General features: G+C 34.9%; 1 protein-coding gene across 3 annotated transcripts in view; it reads left to right on the forward strand.

Moving 5' to 3' along the window:
• The window catches only part of ROCK2 (Rho associated coiled-coil containing protein kinase 2), a 164,575-nt gene extending 153,405 nt beyond the window's left edge, over positions 1-11,170 (forward strand). For all 3 annotated transcript variants that reach the window (XM_027865498.1, XM_027865499.1, XM_027865500.1), the window contains exons 30-32: positions 457-718; positions 1,652-1,865; positions 7,389-11,170. In XM_027865498.1, coding sequence (XP_027721299.1) covers positions 457-718; positions 1,652-1,865; positions 7,389-7,392 — 480 coding nt within the window. In that variant the 3' untranslated portion in view covers positions 7,393-11,170. The remainder of the gene's footprint in view (positions 1-456; positions 719-1,651; positions 1,866-7,388) is intronic.
• Positions 11,171-12,488: the final 1,318 nt, after the last annotated feature.

Genomic DNA, 12,488 nt, shown 5'->3' on the forward strand with positions numbered 1-12,488 from the left:
TTAAGAATGAAACAAGTAGCACCAGTAAATGTTTATTGATCATCATTTCCCCAAAACTTAAAAATTTTTGTAAGTGGAATAGTGAGCTATTTAGAGGCTTTGCTTGAAATATACCTCTATTCTCTCATCTTCTGTTGAAATTTCTAAAACATAGTTTTTTTAAAAATCCCAAAAGAAAGACAAGGGAAAAACAGGGAGCTGCTGAAGTATCAAGACTTTGATTTTCTTTTATTGAGGTTTGAACCAAATGAAGATTGATAAAAATCTAATGATCTTTCCTCCAAGTAATATTTATTGTGATGTGACAAAATTACATGTTTTGACTTCAAATTGTAATTTCTTATTCCATACTTTATGTTGATATAATTTTTACTTGGCTTGTCCAAATGTGGCTTTTTTATCAAATGGGTAGCTTTTATCTGGAAATGATATGTGGTTCTCTTTCAATATATCTAGATCCTGTATGCTAATGAAGGCGAAAGCAAAAAAGAACAAGAATTTCCCGTGGAACCAGTTGGGGAGAAGTCAAACTGCATTTGCCACAAAGGACATGAATTTATTCCCACTCTTTATCATTTCCCAACTAACTGTGAGGCGTGTATGAAGCCACTTTGGCACATGTTTAAACCTCCCCCTGCTCTTGAGTGCCGCCGCTGCCATATCAAGTGCCATAAAGACCACATGGACAAAAAGGAGGAAATCATAGCACCTTGCAAAGGTAAATAGTGAAACTAAATGTGCTTGCACTAGCTATCTCTAAGGAACAAATTGTGTTCTATAGAAATTAGATATATCTCATTGATAGGTTTTTAATGAGAATGTGGAAAAACAGAAACATCCATTCACTGAATATTTATTATAGTGAATCTTTAGAATGGTATTTTAGGCTTTGAGGGAGATAAAAAGTTAGGTACTCCCTCCTAGAGCTTAGAGACTAGTAAGGTGATGAGACATTCAAAATAACAGTACTACACTATATTGCATGCAAAGTGTATTAGAGAGCTACACAACAGTGTTATGTGACCCCCAGAGTGAAAGCTATTGCTAACCAAGAGAATCAGGGAAGGCTTCCCAAAGGTTGTGCCATTCAAGTTTATAGTTACACTGTTAGAAATTCAGCAGGAAGTAGAAGGAAAGTTTCCAGAGATAGGCACTAGCACAAAGAAAGAAAGTCATGAAGACTGGAGCTCATAGTGCATTTAAGGAGAGGGGAATGCAGAAAATGAGTTTGACTAGAGCATAAAGAACATGGCTGGGGGCAGGGATTGGGTTGTGGGGGAGCGGTACAAAGAAGAGGGTAAGTAATGAAAAGGTATTGTACTGCCTATCATGTAAGGGGATGAGGGGGTGGGGTGGGGGGGTAGAGGGAGGAGGGGCCTTAAATACCAAGGAAAGGAACTTTAGCTGTGCCCAGCAGTTGGTTAAAACAAAAGGGGGGGTGGGAGGTTAATAGTTTTTTAGTTAATGGAATAACATGATCAGACTTATGCATTAAAAAGACTTTCATGGCAGTAGTACGAAACATACTTTAAGAAGAAGACAGTAGAGAAGCCACCCATTAGATTGTTAGAATAAATCTAGGGATGTGGAAGAGGCATGTACCATTCACGATTAAAAATACTCAAATATTGTTTGAAATATTTCATTTTAGTATACTACGACATTTCGTCGGCAAAGAATCTGCTGTTATTAGCTAATTCTACAGAGGACCAGCAGAAGTGGGTCAGTCGGTTGGTAAAAAAAATACCCAAAAAGCCCCCAGCTCCAGATCCTTTCGCTCGTTCATCTCCTAGAACTTCTATGAAGGTGCAGCCCAACCAGTCTATAAGACGGCCAAGTCGGCAGCTTCCTCCAAGCAAACCAAGGTAAATTAAAAAACCCAACCACATCCAAACTAACTTTCTCAAATGACTTAATGGAATTTTATACAATACCATTATTAAAATTATCCTATCACATCCCATTTTTCTTCTTGTGTTCAGAATTCTGTGAAACCTTGAATGTCAAATCCTAGAAACTTGTCAGCCTTACATCACATACATTGACTTGTATGAACATGCTTATTTAACAAATTGCAGTCATGTATTTAAATATATTTGTATGGTAGAAAATGTGAACACAAGTGGGGTTTTCCATTCAATTCTTATAATGTGACGTTAAAATTGTTGAAGACAGAATTTATAAATACTGTTGACTGTTCTTAGAAAACAGGATCCACTTAATATTCAGTGACATAATGATCAACTTAGATCATGTATATAAAAATACTTTGTAAACTCTAAAGTACTACATAAGTATCAGCTGTTATCACTGAGTAAGCTAGAGTGTTCTTCCTATTTATCATAAATAGAGGAACTATCTGGAGCAAAGGAACCAGTTCATCAATCTGATGTCATGTTCATATACAGATTACACAACAGAGTTCCTGATTTAAATATAATAGAACATAGATCTTTATTATGTGGATTAATGTGTTGAGGCTACCAAATAAACAATAGTACACAAGAATAACCTGATATTACATGTAACTTTTGAGGACAGTGAGAAGTTTTGTCTCAACAGAGTTTCCAGTGGCAGCAGCGTTTAGAATTGAATCATTGTGTCAACATGAACTGTGCTTTTTTTCTTGCTATATAGTACTCTTTTGGGGTTCATTAATTTATGAATGCTTCTTTGGAAGAAAAAACCTGCAGAAGCTATGTAATATTTTAAATTTTTATTAATTTTTTTTTTTTTTAGTTCTGGCCCTCCCCTTCGAATTATTCTTCATTGACTTTTTTTTGTACATTTTGTCCTAACAGTAAGTAATAGGGATCTTTTTATAAAATGCTGCATGTAGATTAAAACTAACCATCAAAACTCACCCATAAAAGTAATAGAAAGCTGGTGAAAATTTCTCAAAATATAAAGATCTTTCATTTAAAATTCTTTAATTCTTTAAAAAAAGTTATTTTGAATTTTATAAAATTTATGTACTATTGTTTTTATTCTTTATAACATCTGAGTCTTTATCACTTTAATTCACAGTTATATTTGTAGGTAATCTCACTCCGATATGTCTAAGTAAAAGGATTAATTTATTAGAATCAGTAGAAGCAGTTGTCATAACAAAGAGACAAGTTATCTTAGGCATCAAACTCTTGGCTTACTTGTGAAGTGGACAGAGATGGCATCCAGAGTCAATAGTGGTTTAGAATATAAATTCATCTGTCAAGATATTATGAAGAAAAATGGTGCAAAGTTATGAATGATATTTCCTAATGAAACAACAAGAAGCAGTTCAGGGTAGGGGAAATCAGTTTAAAGAAAGTTTGGTGGAGATTCAACTAAGCAAAGTATTGTCAAAAGTATTTAACTTAGGAAGTAGGATAACAGAAAAATACGTGGAAAATGTTAGGAGAAATTTTTGTAACAAACTTTTTACTATCAAGTATGATGAACTATCATGTTTAGACCCTAATATTACATTCCCAGATGTGCTTACAGAGGAACTGGAAATAGTGCTGAAGAAAATGAAAATGGGAAAAGCAGTTAGACTAAGCAAACTATCCACAGAAGAGATGCATGCTGACATTGACATAGTTTTGAGGGTATTTAGTGATCAAGTCTCAAGGTATTTAAAAACAGGAAAAATTAAAAAGATATGGGGAAAAAAATCTGAGCACAGCACAAAAAGAAACAACAAAGGAAACAAAAGTAACTGTTGACCTATATGGCTATATAACATTGAGAATAATGTATACACACATTAAGGATGTTCTTGAATTTAAGCATTAGGAGGGAAGAAGCAGACTTTCATACTCAATAGTCTATTAATAGACTTTTTCTTTCCGTCACACAGTTGATGGAAAGATATAGAGAATGTAAGAATCAACTGTACTTGTTGTTTTTGACTATAAAAGAGCATTTGATTCCTTGGGAGTTAAATCTCACTTCAAACAAGGTGTCTTCCATGTATATGCCAAAATTATGTAAGATTCCTTGAAAGATACATAAGAACAGAGATAATCTTATTAAAAAATATATTCACCAGAGGTGCTCACCATTGTCAAGAATGATATCCCGAGCAGATGCCAAGTGGAAGAGGAATTCCTTTGGATGAAAAAGTCAGGATGTTCCTGTTTGTGATTGACGTTGTGCTGATTGTATCAACTCCCAGAATATTGCATTATCTCTAAAGTGAAACCTATAATCATTCTGAAGAGTTTGGCACACAAGTGGGGAAAAAAACAATAGTATTTATATAGTGCTTTAAGGTTTTCACAGATTTACATATGTTGTCATTTGATTTGATTAGTAGTGGCTACTATCCAAAATATCATTTGGTCAGTAAACATTTATTAAGTGCCTACTGGATACAAAAAGAGACAAAAGACATTACCTGTCACTAAGTTTGTCAAAATCTAATGGAGGAGTCAACAAGCAATATGTACAGACAATTAATTAAAAGAGAGAAGGCACTAGAATTAAGAGACATTACGGCTTCTTGTAGAAAATGGGATTTTAGGGGCAGCTAGGTGGCGCAGTGGATAGAGCACCAGCCCTGGAGTCAGGAGGACCTAATCCGGTCTCAGACCAGACACTTGACACTTATTAGCTGTGTGACCTTGGGCAAGTCACTTAACCCCATTGCCTAGCAAAAACCCAAAACAAAACAAAACAAACAAAAAAAAAAAACAAAGAAAATGGAATTTTAGGACTTAAAGGAAGCCAGGGAAACCAGTCAGCAGATGAGGAGGGAAAGTATTTCAGGCATAGGGGATAACCAGAGAAAATAATCGGAGCCAAGAAACAGAGTGTCTTCTTTGTGGAATAGCCAAGAGACCAATGTGACTGAATTGAAGAGCATGGGGCAGGAAATAAGGTTGGCAGAGGTCTAGGTTATAAAGGGCTTTGAATACTAAACAGAGGATTTTGTATTTGATTTTGGAGGCAATAGCCACTGGAGTGTCCTCCAGGTCAGACCTGTGCTTTAGTAAAATCACTTTAGTGGCCGAATGGAAGACAGATGAGAATGAGGAGACGCTAAGGGGCAGCTAGATGGTACAGTGGATAGAGCACCGGCCCTGGATTCAGGAAGACCTGAATTCAAATCTGGCCTCAAACACTTGACCCTTACTAGCTGTGTGACCCTGGGCAAGTCACTTCACCCCATTGTCTCACCAAAAAAAAAATGAGGAGAGACACTTGAGTAAGGCAGACCCACCAGCAGGCTATTGCAGGTGTGAGGTAGTGAGGGCTTGCACCAGAGTATTAGCAATGTCAGAGGAGAGAAGGGGTTGTATTTGAGAGATGTTGCAAAGGTAAAATCTACTGCAGATCTTGGCAACAGATTAAATATTGGAGGGTGAAGGATAGTGAAAAGTTGAGGATGACACCTAGTTTAGAGACTGAGGGACTGGGAGGATTGTGTTTCCATCTATAGTAATAGGGAAGTTAAAGAGAAAGGTAATGAGCTCAGTTCTGGATGTGTTGAGTTTGAAATATCTACTGGAAATCCAGTTCGAGATGTCTGAAAGGCAGCTGGAGATTCAAGATCAAGTCAGCAGAGAGGTTAGGGCACTATCGGTTGATTTGAGAATTGTCAACATAGATTTGATAATTAAATCTGTGATTGCTGATGAGATTACCAAATGAAGTAGTAAAGAGGGAGATTGCATGATCTGGATGAGAAGAATGAAGAGGAACCATTTGATAGAAGGAAAACCAGGAGAAGTCTGAAAACGTAGAGAGTAATCAACAGTGTCAAAGGCTGCAAAGAGGTTAAGAAGAATGAGGTTTGAGAAAAGGCCATTGTATTTGACAAGAGATCAATGATAACTTTGGTGGACTGATAAGGTTGGAAACCAGATTGTAAGAGCTTAAGAAGAGTGTAAGGAGGATGGAATATGGCATGCAATTGAATGGACAAACCATAGAGCCTGTCCATCAGAATATCTATCTGTACCTTGGAAAGATACTGCAAATGAACAACGAATTGGGCCCAGAATTGAACATAAAGACTGTCTCTTGGAAAGTTGCAGATTTTTTAATAACCACAGATTTCTACCTAATATCTGTATGAATTATATGCATATTTTAAATTGTGATTGATAAGGAAGTGAAGTGTTAAAGAAAATGCTTACATGACTATCATATATGACGATTTTATAATGGGGTCGTTCAAATGCAGAGTATAGCCAAGTGTCAATATGTAAACCTCCTATTACAGACTGCTTGATTTGGCATTTAAGGACTGGGATTGGTCATTTGATGATATTGATGATGATGGTGATGATGATGACGGTGTTTTTGATTTCTGAAGAAATGAATGGGGTAATTCAAATGAGAAATGGATGCTTTCCTTTCTGCCTAGAGCATGTGGTTTGGATTTGGGCTTTTATGTTCCCTAGTCTTCCCCCCCCCCCCCCCCACATATTTTAAAATATTATTGAAAAGTTAGTTTTTAAAAGTTAAATTTCAGAAAATGTTTCAACTAAACTTTTAAAAAGTCAAATAACATACAGGTGCATTTGATATATTTTAATGTACTTGGAATGGCAACTTGGAGTAGAATCTCTTTAAAAAAATTATAATAAAAGGTAATTCAATAACTACTGCCCATTCGAAGTTGTTTTGAAGGGGAAAGTAAAATTGTTTTCTTCTATTTGCTGTTGAATTCATCTGTGAAAATAGCATGTTCTCCCTGTCCCCTTTTCTTCAGACTTGCAAGGTTGAAACTGCAAGAGCTTTCCATTTCTTGACAGTGCTGTGAAATACCCTTTTCTGACTTGGCTTTTTTGTAGTGGTGTGAAGTGTTTGCTGGCTTGTCTTATAATTCTGTACTTGGAGAATAATTCAAGCAGTAACGCTGATTGTCCCCATTGCTGTCATGTAAAAATAAAGTAATTCAAATAATCATTGCTATGTTTGTCTAAGAGATAATAATCTTAACATTTATCTTTTCAGCTCCAACCTAGTTTGGAAGAATTAGAGCATATTTCACCGTAGCACGTAATTAAAATTATACTGGGTAAAATTGGGATATTTTCTTGTTCATTTTGATGTATATTTTTATATTTATTAGTTAACATTAATACAGCTTGTGTTGCCATAATAGATTTAATTTTGCAAACCCTCAAATTGTTGCCACCACATCAATCATGACAGTACTCTACTATTTAACTTGTAATATTAGTATTAAGTGGGGTTTGTGAAAATTAGTCCCACTAAGGGCTTAATAACTATGCCCACTGATGGTAAGGTATAATTTTTTTTGAAGAAGGTATACATATAGTGATGTGTCAGAATATCTTTTAAATTAGGTGGGCTTAGAAGGAATTTGGAGATAACTATAGTTTGACAAGGCAACTCCTGACAGTGACAAATCTTTTTTTTTTCCTCCTCAGCTAACTGCCTTCTGTGAATGCAGTCACTATCCATGGTGATCATTTTCTGCCTGTTATGAACAAGACTGGAATGTGATATCCCCAAATTTATTAAATGAAAGAAAGAAGCTATATTTTCCTGAGAGATTGATATATATATATATATATATGTATATATATATATACACACACATACACACATATACATACATACACACACACATATATATATGTGTGTATATGTATAAATCAGTGGTTTACTTTTTTGGGGGACTGCAATATAAATCAGTAATCTTAGAGAGGTTTCCTCAGATCTTTTAAGGTGACTGATTAAACCAAGAGTCATTGGCAACAGAATAAAGATACTGTAGGGATACCTCCCTCCAAAGTCTTGTTCTGCAAAACTCTGTTGGACGACACTACATTTCACAAGAGGACTGAGAAGAGTTGAAATAAAAGCGATTATCATTCAGCTTCACTGGAGAGATTTCACCAGCATATTAAGGTTACCAGAAGAATTCGGGATTGGGAAAGATTCTACCATAGTGGTATATATAGACTGAATCCTTAAGAAGTGACCATTATACTGTGTGTGTATCTATATATATAGTACTGTAATACTTCAAGAGGATTTTTAAGACTTTCCACTTTATTTTTTATACACATTGATCAGATACCATTACTTATTGCAGTTGCAACTATGCACTTGTATAAAGCCATAATGTTGAAGTTAATATTATTCATTCATATATATACATATATATATCCAAAAAAGCTGCATGTCAATGTGTTTGAGCAGTTAATGTAATGAAAACTTTGAAGTTAATCATATCAATTTAATATTGCTTCATGATGGACAACCCTACTTTGCCATTTGAATGCCTTAATTTAAGTCCTTTACTTCCACCTCTCTTCCCCTATCCCCCCCCCGAGTCTCAGCCCACTCTATATATTTAAAATGATAAAGGAAAACAAATGTTTACCAGCTCTTAGAATACAAATTTGCTTTGTGGAAGAAAAATAGAGCACTATTTTTACACATAATAGTTATAGCAATGTCAGCCTATTTTGAATGTATAGTGAATGGGTTTTGTTTTTTTGGCAGGAAAGGTTGGTTACCAGGAACAGTAATTGATAGTATGAGAACTAAGATAACTTCAATGTGTACTGGTAATTTTTCATCCAGCCCTTTTTACAAACCTCAGTATTATTCAGTGACTTGGTATTACTCTCATTAAGTGCTATGAAGCTTTGTTTTGCCTTGTTTGTATCCTGGCTCAGTTTTGTTCTATTTTGTTTTTGTGGGGGGAGGGGGGGGTCATCTCTATCTTTTACATTTTCATACATAATACAAGTATTCAAGAGTTATCACAAACTTTGAAAAAAACTAAAACATACTGTAGATATATCTTAAATTTTTCTATACTGTTTTCAAGGACATGGCTGTATGTATTATTTCAGTTGTGTACTAATGAGAACTGATACTTGGGAAGAAGGGGCCTAAAAACTAAATTGAATTTATTTTTTAAATTCAATCTTGTACAAAAATAGAATTTTGTGGGCTCATTTATTTTGTATTCATCACCATCCCAGAAAATTGCATGTTGTATACAACTACAGTATGCTACAATGTTAAAGATATTTAGAGTAAAGAAATTATGTAGCTTCTAACTGGTCGGTCTCTATATCTATAGATATATATAGATTGTATATTATATCTATATCTATCTACATCTATAGAGAGAGCGTGTGATAATTAAAATATATCACCTAACATTTCAATGAAGGAAGTAGACATTTCATTGTTCCTTTCTCTAGGGACAACATAGAAATGTTTGGAAAATTAGGACCACAATTATAAAACACTATCATGGGAAGCTGAAGAGTGGCCTTTGGCCTATCACTGTATGAAAACTAAATTCTCTCTCTTCTCTTCTCCTGCCCCTTTTCTCTCACCTTTAACAGAATTGATTTATTGAATCTGCACTCTTTCATGTTGGCTGTGGACCCTTAAAACTAGAATGTGCATGCCATTTCATTTTCAAATATTGGTTTGTTACAATCTAGTTTTAAAGCACAGCATGTTTTTTAAAGTGTGAAAAAAATATATAAAATTTATATAGAGTAAATATTTCCATTCATTAGACTTGTTTAAATGAGACTGAATGCATAAATATTTTATATAAAGATTTTGTTACATTGTGGGAAGTTCTATCCTATTATTCTGAATTGGAGAGAATATATAAATATATATATTTTTAAATAAACTGTTTTAAGGTGAAATAGTTTTAAGTTTACACATGGTAATTGAAATATTTGAATATAGAAGGCAAAAGTGGATGTTAAAAGTAAACTTTGGAAGATGTAAATAATTGAGAGTATGAAGAATCATGGCATCTCTTCTATATGGGGAAAAATGTGAAGTTTCTCAAATTGGATAATTTGCTAAGAAAAAAAAATTCTCTCCCATGGAGATTTTCTACATTTCATTTTATTGACATAATCAAGGTTTATGAGGTTGGTTTCCCATTTCAAACAATAATTTTTTTCTTAATTCTTATTCCCGCTTCAGGTAAGAATTCGCCATTTCCCCCTTTCTAACCTTAAATCATACTCTATGCATACATGTCCCTATTCAAATATAATCTCTTCAGCATATTACATTCCCTTGGCATGGATACCTAATTGTGCCAATCTCCATTTTTCTACCGTCCTGCAAGTCCCCAAATTAAACATTCTATGGATTATTTCTCTTTACACTATTCAGATTAAAATATTTTTAAGTTCAAAAACAGCTCATCCATAAAGCCTGGTGCATTTCGTCAGGCAAGACCTCTATTACAGACACAAATATTTCCTATGGAAGTAGGAGTAAAGAAATGCCACGTGGAAGAGGAATCATACAATTATCATCTTTATCTGTAGTGTCAGTGATTTTACTGCAAATTTAAAGTACACACCAAATAAACATTTCTTTTATCCATCAGAAAGTAAAGGGGTCTGGGGTCAACTGATGAATATATGGGTACACCAATAAAAATAAAATAAAGGGTAGCCTATATATAAAGCTGAGCCATAGTAATCTTCAGTGACTCAATTTTTATGACCTTATACCTAACTAAAAATTCTTAACAATACATAAAATGAGTAGCCAAATTACATTTTAGGAAAGAATGCTGCTGTTGATGATCAAGCCTTCTGCTATCCTTTGTAGGAAAATGGAGATAATTATAAACAATGCATTGACTTACTGATACTTGCTTAAACATTAGATTTTATAGAGATTTCTCATGTCCGAGGTTCCAGTGATCAGAGCAGAGCCAGGCACATCTGAATTTATAAATTAGTTTGGTCTAGCATTTGGCTCTTTACTCTTGCCTTGGAATGTCTGCAAAGTTTTTGGGCCTCCCTAAATCCCCAACTGTGTTGTGAGGATACTGTAGAACATTTTGTAAAGCACTTTGAAGAAGCACTGAGATGTTATGCCAGGGGGTTTAGTCTTGTCTTCTATCTGCCCCTCATCTATAAATTTTATTGGGAATGGTTTTGAATGAATTATGAAATGCACAGCTTACATAATCATTATACAGATATTTTATCAGATATCTTTTTTTTTTCCTTTTAAACACCAAACCAAAAAAAAAAAAAAAAAAGAATCATAGCCCCCGGATTTAACTTTTGGAAACTTTTGTCGCATCATCTTTGTAGCATTGTGATTGTATCCTATGCCTGCTTTTGAAAAGAAAATTAAATAAAAGGAATTGAGAAGTATGCATGTTCATACTTTTCCTGTGAAAATACAATTCTGGAATGCTTCAACTTCTTAAAGCTTACCACAGGAATTTTCCTTCAGTGAAAGATGGGTGTAGCAGACATGCTTCTGACTTAGGTAATCAAACTTGGGATTGTGCCTGGGAGTGTGCCTGGGAGTCATGGAAAAATATAAATCAGAATTTCAGTTAAGAGCCTCTCTTCATGACCAAGCATTTTGGGTGGGGTTTTTGTCTTGTCTTCTCTGATATATTTAAGTTACTAGAAATAGTTCATACATGAAATTTATGGGCATGGGGAAAGGGAGCTTGGTCAGAAACTAATACAGGGGTCCCACTAATTTCTTAATTTGGATTCAGGTGGTTCTTAAAATTATAAAGGCAGCAATGACAAATCCCCACAGGCATCAATTCTGTAGTTACCAAATGTAGGCCTGTATCCTAACTATGCCTCTTTCCAATTGTGTGACCACAAGCAATCATTTCACCTATGGACCCTGGGTTCCTCACTTAGACCACAGAATTCACAGGGTGATTTTGATGAAAGGACTAACTTGCTTTGCAAACCTTAATAGCTTAAAAATGCACTGAGACTTTTGGAACACTCTTATTTTAGTATCACTTATTCAGGTGCATAGTGTGCACCATAGTATGCTGGAAAGGTACTGTCTTTGAAGCTAAGAGGACCTGGGTTCTGCCTCTGACACTTTTCCCATGTGGCCCTGAGCTTCTGTGGATCTCAGTTTCTTCAACTGTAAAATGAAGGAATTTTGAGATCTTTCAAGTTCTAGATCTATGATTCCATAATTTTCAGTGTTTTTTCTCCTTGTCCATTTCTGGTAGGTGTTTGGGGTTTTGGATATGTCTCTGTTGAATTTTGTTTTGATAGTTGCCAAAGCTTCTCCTTGAATCCCCACCCCATCATTTTATCACAGTAGACTAACTCTTTATTCCTTTTGCTGGCTGTAACCCTTGACTTGTACAATGGAAATCCCACTAGAAAGAAGAATTCACTCATTTACTACTTTGTAATTACAAAATGTTTACAATTTGCCTGCATGGGAGAGGTGGTTTTTCATACTAGTAATAATATCATAATATAGAGTGTTTTCTCTTTTTAGCCCCATCATTCTATTCTGAAAGGGCTGACAACTATTTAAGCAGTTTAAAAGCTACCAGCTATATAATTCCACTCAAGTCTTCCTGAAGTGCTTCACCATGACTTGAGCTCCCAAAGATTTTTGTCCCAAAATCTCTTAACATCCATTAAATTAAAGCGATAGTACCCATAGATTCTTGAAATGTATATCATGACCCCCAGAAATTCATGAAAGTTTTAAACCAGCCAATG

This window comes from Vombatus ursinus, unplaced genomic scaffold, assembly GCF_900497805.2.
Source record: "Vombatus ursinus unplaced genomic scaffold, bare-nosed wombat genome assembly UNPS02014778.1, whole genome shotgun sequence".
NCBI lineage: Eukaryota > Metazoa > Chordata > Mammalia > Diprotodontia > Vombatidae > Vombatus > Vombatus ursinus.